The sequence below is a fragment of the Narcine bancroftii genome, chromosome 2, assembly GCF_036971445.1.
Source record: "Narcine bancroftii isolate sNarBan1 chromosome 2, sNarBan1.hap1, whole genome shotgun sequence".
Lineage (NCBI taxonomy): Eukaryota > Metazoa > Chordata > Chondrichthyes > Torpediniformes > Narcinidae > Narcine > Narcine bancroftii.
The window spans coordinates 60,816,910-60,841,178 of NC_091470.1; the positions used below are offsets into that span (position 1 = coordinate 60,816,910).

General features: G+C 36.8%; 1 protein-coding gene across 4 annotated transcripts in view; it reads right to left on the reverse strand.

Moving 5' to 3' along the window:
* pnn (pinin, desmosome associated protein) overlaps positions 1-24,269 on the reverse strand; it is a 29,004-nt gene that overhangs the window by 2,664 nt on the left and 2,071 nt on the right. The window contains exons 2-10 of one of the 4 annotated variants that reach the window (XM_069916850.1): positions 13,914-14,457; positions 12,414-12,485; positions 11,944-12,012; positions 4,172-4,244; positions 3,719-3,813; positions 1,987-2,062; positions 1,159-1,185; positions 523-678; positions 305-443 (exon numbers count right to left, since the gene is read on the reverse strand). In XM_069916850.1, coding sequence (XP_069772951.1) covers positions 305-443; positions 523-678; positions 1,159-1,185; positions 1,987-2,062; positions 3,719-3,813; positions 4,172-4,244; positions 11,944-12,012; positions 12,414-12,485; positions 13,914-14,026 — 820 coding nt within the window. In that variant the 5' untranslated portion in view covers positions 14,027-14,457. Of the gene's footprint in view, positions 1-304; positions 444-522; positions 679-1,158; positions 1,186-1,986; positions 2,063-3,718; positions 3,814-4,171; positions 4,245-11,943; positions 12,013-12,413; positions 12,486-12,595; positions 12,618-13,913; positions 14,458-24,269 lie in introns of those variants that run through there. The other 3 variants (XM_069916853.1, XM_069916852.1, XM_069916851.1) reach the window with 3 other exon arrangements.

Sequence of the window (24,269 nt, forward strand, 5' to 3'; positions counted from 1 at the left end):
TTTTATTGGTCATAAAAGTTTCAAAATTCTACCAATCATTTCAAGCCTCTTAATCCATTCTTACCCTGCTTAGTTACCCTTCTTTCAGATGGTTTGTTCTCAATGGAATTGACATTCACTGAGGGTACACTGGACAACTTGGTGGAAGATATTCCCACAGATGATCATCAAGACACCCAAAAGAATATGGGATCCCAATTGTTAAATTAAGATTTCTATCCAATGAGCTATATTATGCAATACAACCACCCCCCATCACATAAAATATGACACTGACTGACTTTATTAAGGTGAAAATACTTACCATTCATCTTCCTTTGTGAATCATCCAAAAGCTTTTGAGTAGCCGGGCAATGTTTGCCAGGAATATAGAACAGATGAGGCTTTGTCTTGGTTCTAATATATTTGATTATTTTTAAATTATGTTCATTCCATACATCTTGCTGTTTGAAAAAAGAAGTAGTATTAAGTTCAAGCTATCACAAGATTTATAAAACTAATTCAGACAAAATATATTCCTACCAACTGGGCTAGTTCCACTTTTTGTTCTAGAAGTCTCAGTTCTGTTTGTTTAGCACGGCGTTCTTCGAATAATTCTCTCCTCTCATTTTCTACTTGTTTACGTTCTTCTTCTGCTTGCACTTCAAGCTTCTGTTCTATTTCCTGACGTCTTTTTTGCTATAGGTTGTAAAAGATTTGTATGAACCAAAAGAATCCTTCACTTCTGACACCTAGAAATGTTTAAAAACTCTTATGCCACCTGCACTTTGCCATCTATTCATTATTGTCTCAAATCTTACTGAATCAATTGAACAGCTGTTGAATGTTGCAATGTTTATTCCAAATTAAAGTTAAAATTAACATGAGCCACAGTATCAAACAGATCATTTTCCATTGCCAAAATCAGAGCAATGAGTAGGGAGTCAGTAGACCTGACTCAATGTTGTAATGAGTGCATTGTTAGCATTCTGCAATTCTTCAATTGTATGATGGAACATAACTATAAATGAATCTAAAAAACAGGAGAATTTCAGTACTGCAGAATGGTACCAAAAGGTGTGAAACAGTATACTTCTAGAGGAATAAAGCAAAACCTATAAGAACCAATGGAAAAAAATTATGGATTACATTGCACAGAATAATTTTAAGTGAACTTACATGTCGTCTTGGATAATGAGCTGCAAACTAAGAAACAATACACTAATTGAGGTGCTTAAGGTTAACTACTGTTCATCCTAGGGTTACCATAGGATAAAGGAAACAATTTAGACATGACATTTATTTAGCACAGCTTAAATTTGTTTTAGTTGAATGGATAAAAAATACTTAAAGCATGCACAGAGTTCCTGTAAAATTCCAAGACATTATACATTAATCAGTCTGGACAGCATAGTTGGCATGTTGTCCTATTTTCTGTAACAAGAGATTTAAAATCCATTATTAGGTGATGCAGTTAAATTTTGTGAGTGTGGTTTGCTAAGGTTAAGAATGACAAATGGTAAAGATCCGAACTTGTCACTGGATCTCTCCTTAAAGGAGATGAACCTGGGCTAGTTCACATGGGATGTTAAACTCTCCGTCTGATGGGACAACTTAAAACTCCAACATTTGCAAAACACTTTGCTTTGAGCTTAAAAAATGCAGAACAGACATTTATATTATGTTAACTTTTCCATTTACAAATTGGTTGGATGCCTGGTTCAGGGCAAATAAAATGATGCTTTGGGTCCTTTCATCACAACAAATAAGATCATTTACAAAGCTTTTTTTCTTGCTTCATTGAGAGAAGACAATAGGGTCTGGTACAGAAACAGAATGCAGGAAGTCTTTACTGTGTCAGTATTTTAAAAATGGAAAGAGAACAGGTGCTGATCATTAGCAAGAATGACACATAATGGGATAATTCAGCACAGATTATGGATGAAGACCTCAAACATTATAGAGCAATAATGAGACATCTAAACAAAGGCAAAAAGAAAAATATACCCTCTCAGTTGCAACATTAGATTCCTGTTTGAACTTTTGCAGGGTACCCATCAGCAGGCCAAACATCCGCCGATTCCTAAGTAAAATGGTACAATGAGATCATTTGTAATCAGTAATTTGACATTGATCAAACATGTCAGAATAGGAACAAACTGCTGATCAACTGTAATAACAAAACAAGAGTTACAGTACATTTACTGTTAAGCAACAGTTATAATAAATAATGCTCAAGTTAAAATTAAGTAGTCCTTCAAAATTGTTGGTAAATCAGCATTCAGACACCTGATCCATGTCGACAATGGCATGGTTTTAGCTCAAACATACCTTTCAATGTGAAATTACGGGAAAGTTATAAAGAAAAAAAAATCAAAGAAACCTCCAAACTTATGGTTTACGACTAAAAATTTCCTCACTGCTCTCCGTCTCGCACCTTATCCAGATGAAGCTTGCTTAAATGTAGTATCACACAAAACATTGAAATTAAACAACACAAATGCAGATGTGATTGTTTATTTCCCCAAAAGCACCCGACTTCCTAGTTTTTAAAGCAATGCTTATTATAGGATTACCACCAAATCTACTTGATCTTTAAAGACTAATATCAAAATTAACATTTATTATGACACATTGCATTTTTAAAAAAATAAATAGCTCAACTGGATTCCAAGGGTGTAAAGTATTTATAGAAACAAAAAAATTGCAATGGCTAATACTTCAAATAATTAGGTACCTTGATGTCAACAGTTTAGACAGGAGGTAAATATAATGGAAAGTAGAATATTTGGGTGACCTTGTTCAAAAATTGAAACCAACAGGCAGATAGCAAAGAGCCAGCTTTTATTACAAATGGATTAGAATACAAATTAAATTTATTCCCATAATAGGTTTCAAAATTATATAGGTTTATTATCTTTGCCCAAGAGTGCAATGAGTTTTCATTAGATAGATCCCAGTAATAAAATAAGCAGTCTGATTAGGAGAGATTTCCTAAGTGTATTTAGAGTGTGATCTTGCTCTCACTAGAAGGCTGTAGACCTAGAACAAGTTAGCTTTTTCCAAAATGAGAAAAGGAATCTGAATATTTAAACTAAAAAAAAAGGTCTTGTAAAATATCTTAACATTAAATTGGGAATCTAGAATTATCCAGGGTAAGATTGATCAGCCATCTTATTGAATAACAGAACAAGTCAAAAGAATGAAAGGAATTACTCCTGTTCCTTATTGCTTTCGAACACTACAAAAGGCATGCCAGTCCAATTTCACAAGCCATAGAACTGGAAAGAAAAAAAATTTTCACTGAAACCATCAACGATTACCATTGTGTCATTTAAAATAGTGTTAAGCTGTTACTAAAAATGAAATGAAACAATCTTCGCTAAAACCAGCAAAAAAAGTGGTGCCCATAAAACTATTGACAAGTGAACCATGAACTCTAGCCAACCAAGAGAGAAACCGAAGAACATGTGCCAGTCAAAAAGAATGTGCAAACTGAGAAAGTAATTTCTCACTTCACTGAATTTCAAAGGACCTTCCGCTTAAAACAAATTGGTTGTAAATTCAACCCCTCAGGCATCTATCATCAATTTTGATTGGAAAAATTAAATAGTTCAGCCAATACACACATTGCAGAGATCCTCTTCCCTCAACAATTCCAAATATTAGTAAACTTTCAAATCAGAGCGGAGGTTAGAATAACATATTCAAAGTTGCTTAATTTTGTCCAAAAGTATACCTTTCTTTGCCCTTCTCGTCCATTGTTTGATCCTGAATAAGGTCTCGGCGTGTCCTTTCTTTGGAGGTAGCAACGACCGAAGACTGCAACGCTGGCTGAAAATAATATAGCAGAATGTTCATTTCAGTACTGTATAAATTTTTTCCTGTTATATTAAGAAAAATGCATGAATACTGTCCCATAGAGACACTAGCTTTAACTTCAAATAAGCACTTAAAAATATATCCATCAAGTTAATTTGAGGAACTTTATCTATTTCTCAATGGATAGCCACAGTATACTTTCTTAAAGAGTACTTACTGGCTAAAGACATCCTGCTCACCTTCAGTACCTTAATCCTATCTTTCTGTTAAAAATTATTGCAGACCAGATCATTGTGGTCTTGGGTTCTATTTTTATCTGGCAAAGCAATTAACAATAAAACAGGAATGATAATACAAGTTTACAATATACCTTTTTTGTATCTTCTTCATCCTCTGCGTCACTGTCTTGACGTGACTCTCTTCTTGAGCGACGATCTCCCAGCCTAATTGCAAATAAAATTGCAGCATAACCACTGTTCTCTGTGCAGTTAAAAATCCTATTCCTTGCAAAAGATGCATTTTTAAAAAAACTGCTCCTATCTAATGACAAGATTCCTTTTCAGCATCCCATTTGTTTGGTTTCTCTATACAATTCAGTTATGTCCAACATTCCTAGATAAATGAGCTGGCAATGGATAGGAATTCTTTTGTATTTTCCTAGCCGTAGGGAAAGCATTGCCTCCTTTTGAATGCTTGGGAAGAGATGCAATAAACACATGTACTTTCTTACAACTCTGGTTGATGGAGCAAGTTGAATCTGAACAAAAGTCTGACATGGACCCGAAGGCATGAATTTTCACAGCCAGACAAGCTCTGTAGATTGTACAAGTACAGCTGGATCAAATATTTGATCTGAAACTGCATTACAATACATTTAACAGTTATATACATTTCATACCACTTATTGTGGAAATGCAAAAATCAAGACATAGAATCCCTGCAAATAGCAATTCCAGAAAGTGCACATGCCTTAGGAACTTCACATAGAAAACTTCAGATGATCTTGATTTATTATATTAAAAGCTCAGAATATACTCCAAAAGAACACAATTAAATATTTAGTACACAAAGCTCACATGGAAAGAAGTTACCCAATAAACTGAGGAAACTTGCTTCAACATTATATAAATTACTTTTTGGAACCAGGAAAGGGATTGCCTTTTAAGTTGCATTATATTGGAATCAATGACAGAAAATGGATTCTACCATTTGGAGTCCTGCAGGGAATTAGGAATTGGCAGGGGCTCAAAAGGAAGCTGCCACATAACTAGTAAATGAAGAGTTAATATATATTATGAAGGTAAAATGATTAAAATAAGGGAAGCAAAACACAAAGACTGCATACACTGTAGTTGAAATAAAAACAATGCTGGGGAAATTCAGCAGGTTAAAATAAGGGATCTTGAAGGCAAAAAAATGAGGCAATGGGAACAGCTCAGTAATAAATTGTATTGACGAAGCAACCCACAATTTCATGAGAACTGGGTCCAGTGGAATTGTTAAAAAGGCTCAGATAAAGATCATTTAACATAAAAAAAGAGAAAATTGAAAAGAAGGCTTAGAGCGAAAATTAAAGGCATGTTTAAATTATCTACAAGTTTAAATCAAAAGAAAAATATAAAAAATAAAAAATGAGAAAAGAAAGAAAATGGCACCCAAGGAGGAAAAAGTAAAAACGGGAAAAAAGACACTGGAAAAGATAGGAGAAGGCCTTACCTGCACGAAGGAACAGGGAGCCGTGGTGGAAAAGAGCGCCTGATCTCAGAGGTTGGTGACGGCCCCGCGGAGTCACGAACCCACCCCCCTACCCCCGACCGGTGGACTGCAAAAATGGCTCTCTTGAGCCAAAAGTGCACAACTGCACAATCTAAGGTGAAGGAAAACACCAACAAGAGGGGGGCTCAGCCGAGAAGCGGGCAACCACGGAGCAACCACCTGAGGAATGCCCGACACCAGGACTCTCAGCTGGAAGATTAGGAAAGTGGCAGGAGTGGGAGTGAAGTACCAGGTGAGAAAGAAAGTCGACGGGGTGAACGGAAAGAGGAGCAGCAGCAGGAGGCTCGACAGATAAGCAGTTCAGAAGAAGATGACCAACAGCAAGGGGCCAAGCAAGAGACCCGACAAAGCGAGACAAGCTACTCATCAGAAAAATCAAAGAAGACACAAACACAGGTATAGACACAGAAGAAGACGACCAAGATCTTCACAGAGAAATAGAAGGTAAAACAGATGGACAGAATATAGATAAAGGTTTTTTTTGAAGAACAAGAAAGCATTAAAAGAATGGTTGTCATTAGAATTTAGTGCAATTAAAAAATGAAGAACAGAAGATAAAATGCAAAGATTAGAACTAGTCATGACAGAAATAGGGAAAATAGTAGAAAATGTGGAAGAACGAGAAACGGCTATAGAAATGGAAGTAAACGACAAGAGGAAAATTGGAAGAAAGTGATTAAAAAAATTCAAGAGACACAAGAGTTGTTAGCTCAGAAAATTGATATATTGGAAAATTATAGTAGGCGAAACAACATAAAAATAGTGGGCCTAAAGGAAGATGAAGGCAGCACAGATACGAAGGAATTTATAAAAGAATAGATCCCGAAAGTCCTGAGAACGACAGAAATGCAGGAAGGAATGGAAATAGAAAGGGCACACAGAACACTAGCTCCGAAACCACAGACACATCAGAAACCCAAGATCCATTTTTGAGATATACGACAAGAGAAAATATACTGGAGCGGGCAAGGAATAAAATTAGAGATGACAATAAACCATTGGAATACAAGGGTCAAAAAATATTTTTTTTAACCCAGAGATAAGTTTTGAACTCTTAAAGAAGAGGAAGGAGTTTAATGCAGCAAAATCGATCCTCTGGAAACAAGGTTAAATTCTCATCCAGCTATGCTTAAAATATTTTTCCCCGGGGAGCAAAATAGACTGTTCTCGGATCCGGAGGAAGTACAAGAATTTGCAGAATGCTTGCAGGACAGGAGAGATGAAGAGATGTAATAAGAATGAAAAACAGCAATAATATATATAAAGATGTAAAAACAGTGTATCAGAAAGAACTAAAGAAAGGAAAGAAGGAAGTAAGGGGGGGGAAAAAAAGGAATTCGCAATCCAAATGGAAAGGGGAGTTATGGTTGCCCGGCAAGGGATAAGGGGCAACTCAGAGAGGGGCGGGGGATATTTGGGGGATAAGGGAATATTGGATGTGGGAGTTGTTGGAGTATTTTATGTTTTAAATGTGTTGTCATAATGTGTTTAAAAAGTGAAAACTGAGAGATGAAAATGGGGAAAAGGGGGATGGTGGTGGTGAGGAAGCGGAAATGAGGTGTAAACAGGATATGAAATGGCCATGTTGAAATATAATGACTATAAACATTAATGGAATATAATCAAATTAAAAGGAAGAGACTATTAAATTTACTGAAAAAAGAATAAATAGATATAGCATTTGGGCAGGAAATGCATCTAACTGAAGTGGAACATAAATTAGAGAGACTGGGTAGGACACATAGAGGCAGCATCATATAATTCAAAAACTAGAGGTGTAGCTATATTAATTAATAAAAATGTACCAATCAAAATAGAGGAAGAAATAATAAATCCAGCAGGGAGGTATATAATGATAAAGTGTCAGATATATTCAGAATTTTGGAACTTGCTTCATATATATGCACCTAATGAGGAGGATCAAAAGTTTATGCAAGATATTTTTTGAAGATTGTAGATACACAAGGAAATATATTGATAGGAGGGTATTTTAACCTTAATTTGGATCCAATGTTGGATAAAACTGGATAAAATACTAGTAAAAAGAATAAAGTGGCCAAATTTATGGTTAAATCAATGCAGGAAATGAAACTTATGGATATATGGGGGAGGCAGCACCCAAGAGAGAAGGAATACTCATATTATTCAAGTAGGCATAAAACATACTCAAGGATGGATATGTTTTTGTTTTTGGCCCATATTCAAGGGAGAGTTAGGAAAACTGAATATAAAGCTAGATTACTATCTGATCATTCACCCCTGTTATTAGCAAAAGAACTGGAGGACATCCCACTAAGAACAATATAGATGGAGGTTAAACTCCATGCTACTTAAAAGGCAGGAATTTAGAGAGTTTATTGAATGCCAAATTAAAACATATTTTGAAATAAATATGGAATCAGTGAAAGACAAATTTATATTATGGGACACAATGAAAGTCTTCATAAGAGGGCAGACAATAAGTTATGTAACTAAGATGAAAAAGGACTACAATCGGGAAATAGAGCAGTTGGAAAGGGAGATAGTAAGTACAGAAAAGGAACTAGTAAAAAGGGATGATATAACGAAAAGGAGAGAATTGGCGGACAAAAAAATACAAAACATTACAAATGTACAAGGTGGAGAAGAACATACTGAAAATAAAGCAAAAGTATTACGAACTGGGAGAAAAAACATAAAATATTAGCCTGGCAACTTAAAACAGAAGCCAAAAGAACTGATTTGGCATCAAGGAAAAAGGGTAACCCAATAGAGATTAATGAGAACTTTAAGGAATTTTATGAACAATTATACCAAACTGAGAACAAGGGGAAAGATGATAAAATAGAAGAGTTTTTAGCTAAAAATTTAACTGAAAATTGTAAGAAGAGGAACAAAACCATTTGAAATAGAGGAAATACAGGATATATTAAAAAAGCTGCCGAACAATAAAACGCCTGGAGAGGATGGATTCCCAATAGAATTCTAGAAAACATTTAAAGAGTTATTAATTCCTCCTCTCCTGGAAGTAATGAACCAGATAGAAGAAACACAAAACTTGCCAGATTCATGTAAGACAGCAATAATTACAGTAATACCAAAGACAGGGAAGGATCCACTAACACCAGCATCACATAGACCAATATCTCTACTTAATTCAGATTATAAGATAATAGCAAAATTATTATCATACAGATTGACCAACTGTGTACCAAAAATAGTAAAACATGATCAAACTGGATTTATTAAGAAAAGACGAACAGCGGATAATGTCTGTAAACTTATTAATCTAATTCATGCAGTTCAAGGAATTAAGAAGCCAACAGTGGCTGTTGTTTTAGACGCAGAAAAAGCCTTTGACAGAGTAGAATCAAATTATTTATTTAAAGTATTACAGAGGTTCAATCTACCAGAAAAATATATTAATTGGATTACTTTGGCTTGGCTTCGCGGACGAAGATTTATGGAGGGGGTAAAAGTCCACGTCAGCTGCAGGCTCGTTTGTGGCTGACAAGTCCGATGCGGGACAGGCAGACATGGTTGCAGCGGCTGCAGGGGAAAATTGGTTGGTTGGGGTTGGGTGTTGGGTTTTTCCTCCTTTGCCTTTTGTCAGTGAGGTGGGCTCTGCGGTCTTCTTCAAAGGAGGTTGCTGCCCGCCAAACTGTGAGGCGCCAAGATGCACGGTTTGAGGCGATATCAGCCCACTGGCGGTGGTCAATGTGGCAGGCACCAAGAGATTTCTTTAGGCAGTCCTTGTACCTTTTCTTTGGTGCACCTCTGTCACGGTGGCCAGTGGAGAGCTCGCCATATAACACGATCTTGGGAAGGCGATGGTCCTCCATTCTGGAGACGTGACCCACCCAGCGCAGCTAGATCTTCAGCAGCGTGGACTCGATGCTGTCGACCTCTGCCATCTCGAGTACTTCGACGTTAGGGATGAAAGTGCTCCAATGGATGTTGAGGATGGAGCGGAGACAACGCTGGTGGAAGCATTCTAGGAGCCGTAGGTGATGCCGGTAGAGGACTCATGATTCGGAGCCGAACAGGAGTGTGGGTATGACAACGGCTCTGTTTTCGCTTATCTTTGTGAAGTTTTTCAGTTGGTTGTTTTTCCAGACTCTTTTGTGTAGTCTTCCAAAGGCGCTATTTGCCTTGGCGAGTCTGTTGTCTATCTCATTGTCGATCCTTGCATCTGATGAAATGGTGCAACTGGTTGACCGTTTTGAGCTTTGTGTGCCCGATGGAGATGTGGGGGGGCTGGTAGTCATGGTGGGGAGCTGCTCTTTGCAGACGATGCCACTTTAGTTGCCCATTCAGAGCCAGCTCTTCAGCGCTTGACGCCCTGCTTTGCGGAAACTGCCAAAATGTTTGGCCTGGAAGTCAGCCTAATTGGATTAAAGCATTATATAATAGACCATTGGTGAAGGTAACAGTAAATGGATATGTATCGAACCAATTTAAATTAAGTAGGTCAACTAGATAGGGGTGTCCATTATTCCCCTCATTGTTCGCTTTAGCAATAGAACCATTGGCAGAACTGATAAGAACAGAAAATAAAATAAAAAGGATAAAAATAAAGGAGGAGTATAAAATCAGTTTATTTGCAGATAACACCATAATGTACTTAACAGAATCAGAAATTTCAAGAATTACATAAGAAATTGAAGGAGCATGGAGAAATATTGGGGTACAAGATCAACGCAAATAAAGGTGAAGTGATGCCAATGAGTAACGCGGATTATACAGAATTAAAAAAAAATCACCATTTAAATGGCAAACACAAGCAATCCGATACCCAAGTATTAGGTTAGATAATAACTTAAGCCACCTGTACACACTAAATTATCAGCCACTAATAAAGAAATTGCAGGAAGGCTTAGAACATTGGAAAGAATTACCGCTAACATTGATAGGGAGGGTAAATTGCATTAAAATGAATGTCTTTCCAAGGATACAATACTTATTTCAATCGTTGGCAATTCCCTTAACAGAGAAATTCTTTAATGAACTAAAGAGAATAATAAGGAAATTCTTGTGGAAAGGGGGGTAACTGAGGATAGCGTTATCAAACTTAATTACCAAATACCAAAATTGTTATTGACAAAAAATCCACTAATCCCTTTTTACAATAGACAACCTTTCCTTTAGAGAATGGGAGAGAAAAGGAATCAAAAGAATAGAAAATTGTTTTTTGGGAAATAATTTATTAACATTTGAACAGTTGAAGTACAAATATGGAATAACTCATGGTACAATGTTTGCATATCATCAACTGAAAGCTTATTTAAAGGATAAATTGGGAAACAGACTGAGATTACAAGAAGGAAGCAGCTTTGAATATGTGATTACAGACACAATGATAATTAAAAGATTTATAACGAACATGTACATTAAGCTGCAAGATATGGAAAATGATGAAATAAGCTATAAACCCAAACAAAAGTGGGAAAAGGATTTAAACATAAAGATAAAAAATGAAACATGGGAAATGTTCTGGAACTATAAACACAAGGTTAAGCATGATACAGTATAATTGGTTACACAGGTTATATATCACGCCCCAAAAGTTAAAAAAATGGGATCCAACAGTATCAGATAGATGTTTTCGCTGTAAGAAGGAAATGGGAACAACAGTACATGCAATTTGGGCATGTGAGAAAGTGAAAATGTTTTGGGAAGATCTAAATCAGATATTAAATAAAATCACAAAAAATAACAAACAATTCAGAGATCTTTCTTCTAAGTAATACAAGAAGAAAGGAATTAGGCCTCAAATTGGATAAAGTGCAAAAAAAAAATTATTATGATAGCCTTAGCAGTAGCAAAAAATGTATAATGTCAACTTGGAAAATGGAAGAGAGCCTGAGAATACAGCAATGGTACATGGAAATGAATAAATGTATTCCATTGGAAAAAATAACATAATTTCAAAAATAAAGTTACATTATTTGAACAAATTTGGGCACCATACATGGAACAGAGAGGGCTTGCCTCAGACCTACACCCCCTAAAATGATAAGACGACAAAACGATTTGATCCAGTGTGTAAAATTCGATGACACATTTTTCTTATTTATTTTTCATTGTGTGATGACATTGTTTAATGGTTTTATTGTATATGTTGAATATTTATTGGTTTTGGAAGGAGGTGGAAAGGGGGAAGGGAAGGTAGGGGGGAAAAAAGGGAGAAAATGCCACTGTGCATATTTAATGAGAAATGTTTGAATATATTTTGGTTGATATGGTTCAGTGTGAAAAATAAAAAAATAATTAAAAAAAACAACAAACCAGTCATTGCGGGGGAAAAAATGTTATTTTAAACTCTAGATTGCATACAAGAGAAATACTTAAACTTTAAGCTAAAGACATTTTTGCAAGTTTTCTTACCTGCCTATTGCCCCATCCAAATCTCTCTGCTTAGCTGGGGGTCCTCCTCCACTATCTGAGAGTCCACGTCTGAACAAATAAAACAGTTAAGTCAGCCAGATACTGATAATTTCATTTTATTTTTAAAAAAGATGAACCATAATTTTCTGCTTCACTTTGAACTACCTTCCCTTCCCCCTTTCCACCTCCTTCCAAAACCAAATATTCAACATATACAATAAAACCATTAAACAATGTCATCACACAATGAAAAATAAACAAGAAAAATTTTTACACACTGGATCAAGTAGTTTTGTAAACATAAAGGTATAACATATCCAGAAAAAGGATGCATAAAGAATTAAATCAAATATTCTTCTCTTGATCTGCTTACACAGTATTTTCTAATTTTTAAATAGCAAATAAAATTTCCTATAAGTAATTAGCAAAAGATTGCACATCAAAGTTTTGATAAAGAATTTCAACCTTACCGAAGTAATCCAATCCCACGCCCCCTACCTCCACCAGGTCCTGTTATGGATAAACGTCTGGTTTGACCAGGCCTAAAATTAAGAACAAGTTTTGATCAACAAGCGAGTTTGTGGCATCAAGTAGTTCTGTACAATAAATTAAAAATCATATTCTCTGAAATTTCTGTGATCCAAGAGTATACATTCAGATTTGTAGTGCAATACAGTCTCTTCCACCACATTCTTCCACTGTGACCTTGATGCTCATCTTTGCTAATCCTAATTGCACAATTTTACATCCTGCTGATTAATTCTGCCAACAAGTTAACAGAAGTGTTACCAATTTCACTAGGGTGGATAGAACGCAAATGTCTGGGATCTGCTTTCCTCTCATGATCCATCTTTTGCAGTGAGGCTCATAACTCATTATAAAATCCCTTCACTCTGGAGCCAGCCCTGATCAAAAGTCACCAAAGAAATTTAATACTGGCAGGCTATTAAACCTTACTTTACAAATGATGATCGCATTTCACACTACTGCTCACGTTAACCTCTATTCCTATTTTACCAAAGAGCTCTCCCACTATTCCAAACTTTTCGAACCCTAATAACATTTTAATTTATGCCATCTCTCATTATCCCCAAAGGAATTACAATGAGACCAGTTTTCACATGAATTGCTAAATGTAGCTTTGACCACATCCCCAGACTTTGTGATCATTACTTCAAGTACAATTATTTGGTACAGATAAGTCAGATGACTTTTGAAAAATTGCAGGTTTTGGTCAGTTTTTTCAGAACCTATGGGTCTTGAACCTTAATTTCATTACTGAGAACAAGAACACTAATTAAACTGTGCCTTGACAGTCCATTCTGCTAATTATGTTTTTTTTAAAAAATATGATTGAAATTCCAATTTTGAACTCGTGTCATGTCTGGGATGCAATAGGGTTTAAATCTGACAATTAATTCTACATTGGCCTCAATCACCCAACACCTTATTCGAATCAAATAGATTATGCGAGGAAGGAGAACCAAAACCCTCGAAGTTTTTAAATGGGGACTGGAAAAAGAAACGAAGAGGACTTCCAGACGTGCGGCAATGAGACTTTCTCTCCTACAATCATTAAAAAGCTATGATCGGAAACAAAATGTCAGAGTTGGATTTAATCATTCCTCCCCAAATCGTAAGATCCACGACTGAGATCGTTTTAATCGGTCCTTGTGTTGGCGAATCAAATGGGATCGTTTGGAGAGGTTTGGTCCAAATGGGCGGTCTCACACAGGCACGGGGATTAATGGTGGAGAAACAGGGTCGCAGGCTGGGTGGCTGTTTGGGTCTCAGTGGTCACGCTGGTCTGCCAATCGCGCCGCAGCCGCCTCGTGCAGCCCTCGAGAAACCACGAGCGGCCGCGGGTCTCACAGGCCGCGGGATGGGGGCCGAACAGCCTACACGCGGGAGCACGCTTTCCGCTCGCACGCGGGCATGGAGGTGGAGCCGGAGGCGCTGGCAATTCTTACCTCAGGTCGTTCGGGTCCCGGCCCGTCAGCTTGCGAATGCTCTCGTCCACATTCTTCAAACTTTCCTTTGCTTTCTCCAATTGATCCTGCAAACTTCTCACCGCCACCGCCATTTTTCCTGTCGCTGCCCTGCGATGAGCACTCTGGGATTCGGCCCCAGGCGCCACCTCGTGGTCACCTGACTACGCCTGGACGTCAGGAGTGATCGGCAGCAGCCTGCACCAATCAGAGACAGACAACGGTGGGCGATTCAACAGAGAAGCCACCGGTTCCTGGTGAATCAGTTGAAGGTCGCAGTATTGATCATGAGGGCTTTGTGTTAAAGTGGTTTATTAAATATGTCGATTCGAGAATGATCCTTCTAATGACGATATTCTGCCAGGGGTGGGCCATTTCATAACAACGCAGGGCTAGACAGTGAAGGATGGCCAGTCGTCCCTGACCAGCAGCTGGATCTGACCTGGCTGGAGGCGAGGAGTTTTCCAGGTCGCATCCTTCCTGTGTCACTGGACTATGATCCCAACGCCCGTTGCTCTCGAGAAGACTGTGATCAGAATCAGAATTTATTGTCATGAAAGTCGGTGTTTTGCAAATGTTCATATTATAGCCATCTTACAACATTACTATTAGAAAATAAAATAACAGTAATAGTCCACAAAAAGTAAGGCAGTGTCTTTGGCTCATTGATTATATAGGAATCTGATGGCAGCCGGGAAGAAGCTGACCTTGTGCCGATGAGTGCTCGTCTTTAAGCTCATGTACCTTTTCCCCGATGGTAGCAGAGTGAAGAAGTCATAGCCTGGGTACTGGGGATCTATGAGGATAGAGGCTGCTTTTCTAAGACACCACCTCATACAGATGTCCTCAAAGTCTGGTGCCTGTGATGTCGCACGCTGAGTTAACAACCCTCTGGATTTTATTCCTGCCCTGAGTGTTGGCGCCTCCATACCAGGCAGTGATGCAACCAGTTAGAATGCTCTCCGCAGTACACCTGTAGAATTTTTTGAGAGTTATTGGTGACATAGCGAACCTCCTCAGACACCTTACAAAATATAGCTGCTGGTGAGTCTTCTTTGTGATTGCATCAAAGGGGAGGCTCCAGGTCAGATCCTCAGAGATGTTGACATTCAGAAATTTGAAGTTCTTGACCCTCTCCACCACTGAGCCCTCAATGAGGACTGGGTCGTGTTCCCCTGACTTCCTCCTGAACTCCACAATTATCTCCTTGGTCTTCCTGACGTTGAGCACAAGATTTTTAAAAATTATTTTATTTTAGAGTTTTCTCTACAATGCAAGTAACATTGAAAATAATTATATCAATTATTAATCATTTATACATTGCATTGTTTTTAATACCCCACCCCAATACACAAAGAAAACAAATAAAATAATTTCAAAAATTCTTTACAAGCACTGTTTGCAATTGAATATCATACATATATATCAATAATTCAAATCTTGACTGAATTATTCCCAACACAAAAACTCCTAAAATATTCTTTGCAACACAATGCCATATATAGATATATAAATAAATACCATCAGTAATTAATCAATTATACATTGCATTGTTTTAATCCCCCTCCTCCCCAATGTTAAACACAATGAATAAAAAATATAAAATAATAAAAATCAAATTAAAAAGTTACTCCAATAGCACACATCAAAACTCAATATCATACTATATCTTCTAATAATTAAAATATATTACTTCTAAATTACTCCCTTCTCAAAAACAAAAAATTTCCTCAAAAATATTATTAACAACACAATATATGTAAACATTCTTTTTAAAATATTTAATCTCTAATATTAATTATAAATATAATTTTCTACCTTTTAAATAATATATTTTTTAAACTTTATTTAAAATTATTAAGAATAACATAAAAAAATTACATGAAAAATACAATAACAAATTATCAAGCAACCCTCCCTCCCACCCCACCCCCAGCCAGTCCCACAAGGGGAGCCACTGAAAAAAACATACTACAAATAATTACAAATATGAATAAACAACACATTTTAAGATATTTCTAAACCCATATACTCTAAATAAGGTGACCACATTTGAACAAAAAAAGAATAATTATCATGTAAATTATATGTTATTTTTTCCATATAAATACAGGATCTCAATTCATTATGTCAACGAGTTATATTAATTTTCACATTATTGTTCCAAGTAATTGCTACACATTTCCATGCTACAGATAACGCTAAATGATCAAAGGCAATCTGAAACTTGTCCAACCCCAAACCAGTCAAAGAAACCATATAACCCAACAAAAAATTCTCTGTGTCTAACGGTAATTTAATCTTAAATAATTTCTCAAAAATACTCTTAATTTTTTTCCCAAAATGGTTGTACCTTATCACAAGACCAGACTACATGAAGAAAAGTTCCAATATTCAACCCACATCTAAAACACAAATCCAAATCACTAAATCCATATTTTTTCAATTTCTCAGGAGTCAAATACAACTGATGCAGAAAATTATAATTAACCAAACCATACCTTACATTAATCAGTTTAGTTACCCCTTCACAACACATAACCTCCCAGTCTTCCTGGGGTATATCATAAGATAAATCACTTTCCCATTTATTTCTAGATTTTTCCAAATTTGGCTTATCCATATTCTCTTCTAACAACCTATGCATATCTGAAATAAAGCCCTTTTTTGACGCAAAAGAAATCAAAGATTCAAACTTCGTTAACTCAGGTAAACTCATATCCTTTCCATAATTATCCCTTATCAAAGCTCGGTTGATAATACACAAATAAAGAATTTACAGGTATTCCATATTTTTCCCTCAAATGGTTAAAAGAAAGAAACTGTCCCTCTTCAAAACAATCCTGAGTCACTTCTATCCCATCAGAATGCCATACCTTTAAATATCTATTAAACATTGAAAAAGAAATAAGCTGATTTTGATATAATGGAGTTTGAATTGATAATCTCCCCTTTGTGCCTATAACAGCATTTCTATTAATAAATCTTTAATAAATGTCTTTAATAAATGCTTTAACACCAGCATATTATATCCCTCCAATAAATGCAAATTCCATTTATATATAAACTGATGAACTTCAGATTCAGAAATACAAGCTAGTTCCACCTTAGCCCAACTAGGGGTCTGTTTAAGAAATCTCATGTTAATCTCTTTTTCTCCAAATATTAATTAAATTGAATAGAAATCATTCAATAATTAAGATCTTACTTCTAATAAATTTTAAACTCCACATATATGAAAAAAAGGAAAATTTTTCTTCAATTAAGTAATCACATATTGATCCTTTGAACCTACTTAAACCCTACACCCCTCCCCCTCAAAAGAACACCCCAAAAATAATATAGTAAAACCAAAATAAATATAAAAAAGGATTTCTCCAGAAATACTTTTCAGAATTCAATATCATACCTATACATATATATATATATATGTATATATATATGTATATATATATATATATATATATATATAAAGTAGAATCATATATATAAAGTTTCTAAATTAACACTTAAATTACAGGCATCCCTTTTACAAAGTAGTCTCATATTAATCTCTTCATCTTCTAATATTCCTTATAGAATAATTAAAGTTAACATAATAAACTACCTTTTCCATTTATTAATATATATCAATATACTATGCCTTTATATCTAATCAAACTGTTCTTCAATAAATCAAATCTTACTTCTGAGTTACTCCTAACTTCTGATAAAATCCAAAACATAAGTAAAATTAAAATAATTCCTCTACTGGCATTATTTAATATATAGCACCACCCCCCTCTATTGTTCACAAAAAACACATGGTCAGAGGCTCTTGGACCTTGATACCCATATCTTAAAGCAAGGTATTGCTTAATAATTAAGTTACATCAATCAATAAAATAAACAAATCCCATTCCCTAAACTCATTATTAAGTAACATCTCCAAAATCTACTACTTGCTTACAATGTTTTTCTTGTAACCATCAAGTAGTGAAATTTTCAGCATTGCACGATTACAAAATGGAAACATAACTTTTTTCTTCCAAAAGAGTTTTAACCAAATTGAACTCCCTTCTTCGATTTATTAATGGGTAATCTCTCCACAAATTCTGCGGCTTGTTTAAAATCTTTGAAACATTTCTTATTACCATCAGGTATTAAAATCTTCAGAGTAGCTGGGTAATGAAGTGAAAACTTATAACCTTTTTCTGAAAGGGTTTTCTTAACCGAATTGTATTCCCTTCTGACTAGCAATTTTGTACTAATACCTGGGTAAAAGTGGGTTCATTCTTATTCTCACTCTTCTAGATGTCAAAGCTAAAATTTTTTTCCATACCTTGATATTTTGAACATTTATCTACAATAGAACGGGGTTTTTCATCTTGTTGTGGTCATGGGCTAAGACCTTTATGTGCCCTTTCAATTTCAATGGGACTTTCAAATTTATTCACCCCCAGAACCTTAGGTATCCATCTTTGTAAAAATTGAATCATATCTTGTTGTTCTTCTCCCTCTTTCAATCCAACAATTTTAATATTATTTCTTCTTGTATAGTTTTCCACATTATCAATTTTTTCAAAACATTTCTTCCTTTCAACAGATCCCAGTATAACAATTCTGCAATTTTCCCACTCTCTTCTGTACATTTTCAACCATTGCTTCCATTTTATTAACTATAATTTATTTTACCCATGTGATAGTACAGACCTATCACCAATGTATATAGTTACAGTATCTAGAGTGTAATGACTGCTTACAGCGATTGGCTGAGAGCTTAGTCACGCCTACTGTCTGGGCCTTAAAGGGTTGAGTCCCTAGCCACGTCGGATCATTCCGGACTGGTCGGCCACCTGTGAAGAGCTCCTGTCTTTTGCTAATAAAAGCCTTGGTTTGGATCAACAAGCCTTTGGTTCTTTCGACGAGCTCTCCAACCCATATCCTGTATCTTTTCCATATCAACTGTCAATCTAATATACTTTGTATTCATATATTTTATTTGAGATCTCAAATATATTTTCTCCATCATTTCCCTCATCTGTTGCAACATTTCTCTTACAACATGTTCAAGTGAAGTCTCTTTAAATTTACTTCCCTCTCTAACTTTTTTGCATAGTCCCATATTTATCTTGCTCTTGAAATATCAATGTAGCTTCTTCTTGTTTCTTTACTTTTCCTTGTTCTGTATCTTCATTGGTGTCACCATCCAATTTCATAATGTCTTTCATTTCTTGGCAATTTCACTCTGTCAATTCTCCCAACTGATTACATATATACTTAATTGTCATTTGACTGTGCACAATGACACACTTCCTTCCTGCCGAAAGCCATTTTTCTCAGTCTTCAGGAAAGATGCCTCCTCAGGCGTCTCCTCCGTTTCAACTCTCCATCGGAACCTCTTCACAGCTCTAGGTCTGGGGTCCTTCTGCAACAGAGGCCTTCCATCAATTTCCCTGAAGACACTAGTGACAATTTCTCTCTTATTTGAATATATTTCAAAAGATACGCATTTTATTCCTACAATGTTTAAACTTTGTTTTACTTCATTTACTTAATTTAATTATTCTTTAAAAAAAAATTTCCCAGGAGGGTGAGTCATGTGCTCCCCCGATCGCAAGGTTGTCATTACACATTCAACGAGCTGATCTGTACGCTTCTTCATTGCCATTTGTGATTCTGCCGACAACCATGGTGTCATTGGCAAATTTGTAGATAGCATTGGAATTGTGCCTGGCCACACAGTCATGGGTATATAATGAGTAGAGCAGTGGGCTAAGCACGCATCCTTGGATTGTACCTGTGTTGGTGATCAGTGAGGAGGAGACATTCCAATTCATACTGACTGTGGTTTTCAGATAGAAAGTCAAGGATCCAGTTGCAGAGGGGGAGGGGGGTACAGAGGACTAGAGTTTGTAGCTTCTTTACCAGCACTGAGGGAATAATGGTATTGAAGGCCAAGTTGTAGTATATGAAGCGTAGCCATATGTATGAGTTGCTGTTTTTGAAGTGATCCAGAGCTGAGTAGAGAGCCAGCCACATTGCATCTGAAATGGGGCAATTGTGATTGTACTGACAATAACCACAACAGCAGTGCGAGTATAAGATAGCTTTAATAAACTAATATGTACACTAAGAGGTCTTGTCTCTCTGCAAGACAAACCTGGAAGGCTAGACTGTAGCTCTGGACTGCTTTATATACAAGGTCACCTGGATGACCCCTGGTGACCTAGTGGTGTAATTACATATCACCACCCTGATGATAAGTGAATTTCAGTCCAGAACTTTACTTAGATAGGTGTTAATTCTGGCCATGACTAACCTTTCAAAACATTTCATCACAGTAGAAGTTAGTGCTACTGGGCGATAGTCGTTGAGGCAGCCCATGCTACCCTTCTTGGGTGCCAGGATGATTGATGCCCTTTTGAAGCTGGTGGGAATCTCTGACTGTCACAATGACAGGTTGATAATGTTCATGAACACGCTGGCTAGTAGATTGGTGCAGATTTTCAGTATCAGGGTCTGATGCCTTGCATGGGTTCACCCTCTTGAATGATGTTTTGATGTCGTCCTCAGAGACAGATATCACAGGGTCCTCAACCTTTTCGGGAATTCTAGTAGGCACTGCTTGGTTCCTCTTCTCAAAGCGGACATAGAAGGTGTTCAGCTCATCAGGTAGTGAAGCATCGCAGCTATCTAAAGTGTTTGCCTTTGGTTTGTAGGCTGTAATGACCTGCACTCCCTGCCATGTCTGGTGTGTATCTGTCTGTCTCTAGCTTCCTCCAGAATTGCCACTTTGCTTTGGAGATGACTTTCCGCAGGTCGTACTGGACTTCTTGTAAAGATCTCGACCCCTAGCCTTAAACACCCTTGTTCTTGCCCTCAGCAGGTTGTGGTTTCTCTGATTCCAGGGCTTCTGGTTGGGGAACACTTGGTATTTGTGCGTGGGCACACACTCACCTACACAGGTCCTGATGAAGTCGGTGACACTTGTTGCATATTCATATGGATGAGTTCTTGAATATGTGGGAAGAGATGTATGAAAGGGTGTGCAAAAGGAATTTTTTTAATGTTTAAATTTTATTTACAGTATGGTAGATGCTGCCCAATTACACCCGAGATTCTCATATTGATGAAACAATATTTATTTCTTTGTATATGTGTATAGGCGTCCGGCCTATGTATTGCTTCTCTGGTTACGTCTAGTTGTGTGTCTGCGTGTTTTGCAGAGAGGACTGGAGAACACTGTTTTGTTGGGTTGTACTCATGCAATAAGATGACAATAAACTTGACACGCAGATTAACCTGCAATTGCATATGTTTTGAAAGATGAGAGGAAACCGGAGTACCTGGGGAAAATCCACACAGACACAGGGAGACTGTTCAATCTCCTTATAGAGAGTGTCAGATTGGAACCAGATTCCATAAGAGTCCTTGTCACTGTTCATCCCCAGCAACAACAGCAGAACAGAGGACTCTGTGATTCCCAGAGATGCATTCAATTCTGCTGTAGGTTCATCAACTCAGTGAAAGGTGCACCTTGGCCTGCCCAAAATGTGTTGGTCTTGCAGCACAATGAGATATCAGTGACTGGCACATTTCCAGATTACCAGAGTACATGCTGAGCAATGCTTGTTGCAGTCAATTCAAGGGCTCTGTGGGGAAGGACCACATCCTAAGATCCTACTGCTGCCACGCATTGAGGGGCTGAGATTGGTGGGGAAATCCTCAAACAATGTAACGGAAAGTAAGCTTGAGGGAGGTGGTAACATTAGTGGCAATGGTTCTACAAATGGTTAATCCTAACAGAAGGAACAAACAAATATAACACCATGAATGTTAACATTTTCCACTGTTCTCCTTTATGTATATACAAATATGACCTACATGTCTGAAAAGACCTTGCACTGTCAATATTTTTTTAATTGTGAATAATGTTTATTTTTTACAAAATAGGCTGTTGCTGTGTTAAACCATTTTTGACCATGCAGCTGACAAGATTGAATTTACAGAGAAGAATGTTGAAAACATTGTCAGGACTGTGAAATCTTAGAAATGGGTAAGGTTAGGATTAGAGATCCCTGTCTTGAAATAAAGAAGCTGAATTGAGATTTGATGAAAAGTAGCCAATCAGGAGGAACCTAGATCCTTTAACTTTATACAAGCTGGCATAGATGGTTTGAGAGATGAATTTTAGTGATATTGAGAAGGTTTTGTTTTGCAAAGGATGCCAAGTCACAATCACACTCCTTGAATATAAAATGGAGGGAGAAATTCCTATCGTATTTATGAAATACTTGGATATGCATTTGAAATGCACAAACTATATTAAAAAAAAGAATGTTGCATCTTGCACATTCTTTATTACATGGTACAGGTAGTACCAGAACATGGTGCAGCCAACAAAGTTGTTTTATTGTAAACCAAGGCAAGTAGAAAGATCTGAAACGGGATGATGTTAGGCAATTTAATCTCACTTAAAATGGACACAATGGAACGAATAGCTTTCTTTTGTGATTCAAATTTATCTCCTCCATGATGTGTTTTACTATAAATTGAAGGAAATGCAGAAAATCTTACAAATATGAAAGCAGTAGCAAGACAGATAGATAAAAATGAATATTCATGCTCTACATTCATCATTGGAAGTCAGATAAGCATGTTTAATACCAGAGTGTTGCTTAAAAATATGCCTACAATTTTTAAGAGAAACAATGCAACAGATGAAATTGTGCTGTTTGGCTTTGATGTTCAACTTCAAATGTTGCCCCCTTGTGGCACATTTCAGTTTATTCGTTTTTTTAAAATATCTTGGTATTTAGAAGGGAAGAAAATATTCAGTTTTCTAACTAGCTTCATTAGTACCTTTTATGATGGAACACTAAAATATGTACTAACAAGCACAAATCACAAATAAACTACTAGCAGGATACCCTGTTTCCCAGGAAACAAAACACTCAGTTGTTGACTACATGGTTGAAACAAAATACCATAAAACTTCACAGTAATTCTCAGCAGACCCTTGTTGCCTGCTCATGGAATGCCTGGTGGTATTGACCCATAAACCCAGCAGCAATAGCTATTCACAAAGCCAAATGGTTACTTAAACAAAAGTTGCTTTTAATTATCTTTAAACATGAAAATAGAATCACACTTTAACTTATCGCTATTGACTTAACTAACCTAACCCCCTTCTAATTCTACTCACACATGTATGTAATGTGTGTGTAAATTCAGAAAAGTTCTTTGGTTCACAGTCCAATTTCACTTTTCATTCCTCCAAGTTCAGTGGTTGCAGGCAATTCTTATACTGTGCACAGAAGTTAACATTTACAAAGTTCACCAGGCTTTGGTACTTGAAATGGTCACCGCTGAGGAAGGTTCTTGTTGCTTTTCAGAGAAAGAGTTTTGTTGTTCCAGGACATCCATAACATTCCTTTTTTATCAGCCACTCCAGTGTCTTGCTGACGAAACTTGCCCCCTCAGGGATCTCCAGATGATAACCTCTTTCTTTCAGGTCACCACAGAGTTCCTTTTTGTTCCTGTTATTCCAGTGAAACATTAGACAGCCAGTCCTCTCCTCTTGCATGAACCACAAGGGCTTTGACCAGGCTGAAATAGAACCCATCTTCCAAATGGTGTTTTCCACAAGCTTGCCAGCTTGTCCTGTTCCAGTCAGCTGTTGCTGACTATAATACTGTAGAAGTGATCTTTGTCTGTCTGTGTGTCTCTCTCAGAGAGAAAAAGCCCATTTGACTCTCTCATCTTGCAAAAGGACATGACCCTCTTAGAATAGCTCCAGACAATCTGCAGCTCTGATAGATCTTTCATCTGTTGCCTTTTTGTAAACAACAATCCATTAGTGAAGTCTCTTGTACACTTTCCAAAGGTCTTGCAAAGGCTGTGGGGCCAATATGTCTAGAATTAGCAGAGTTCTAGTATTTTAAATCAGATCTGTTTTAAAGTATTTGTATGTGACCTACTCTAACAAACCTTTCCCAATTTATCTCCCAAAGACATATCTATATACTCTGTCACAGTATCAGCACTGAGGCAGGCTTGGCATTGTTCCTGTTTCCTCCTGCCTGCTCCTTGCATGTCTGGAAGTATCAGCAGTGAGGTGAGACTGATGTTCCTCTGCTGTCTCTTGATTTCTCCTTTGTCTACCTCTACGGGCTTGTGAAGAGCTTCTGCCAATGTTGCTTCAGTTTTTTTGGCCCATATTGAACTGGGTTTGGCCATTTGTTTTTATTCTGAATCTACATTGATGTACTGGACTGTAACTAATTGAGGTGTTCCTGCTGCAAGTTCAAAAATTATTTTTGAACTTTTGAACTTCATTTGATCTTAAAGGTTAAA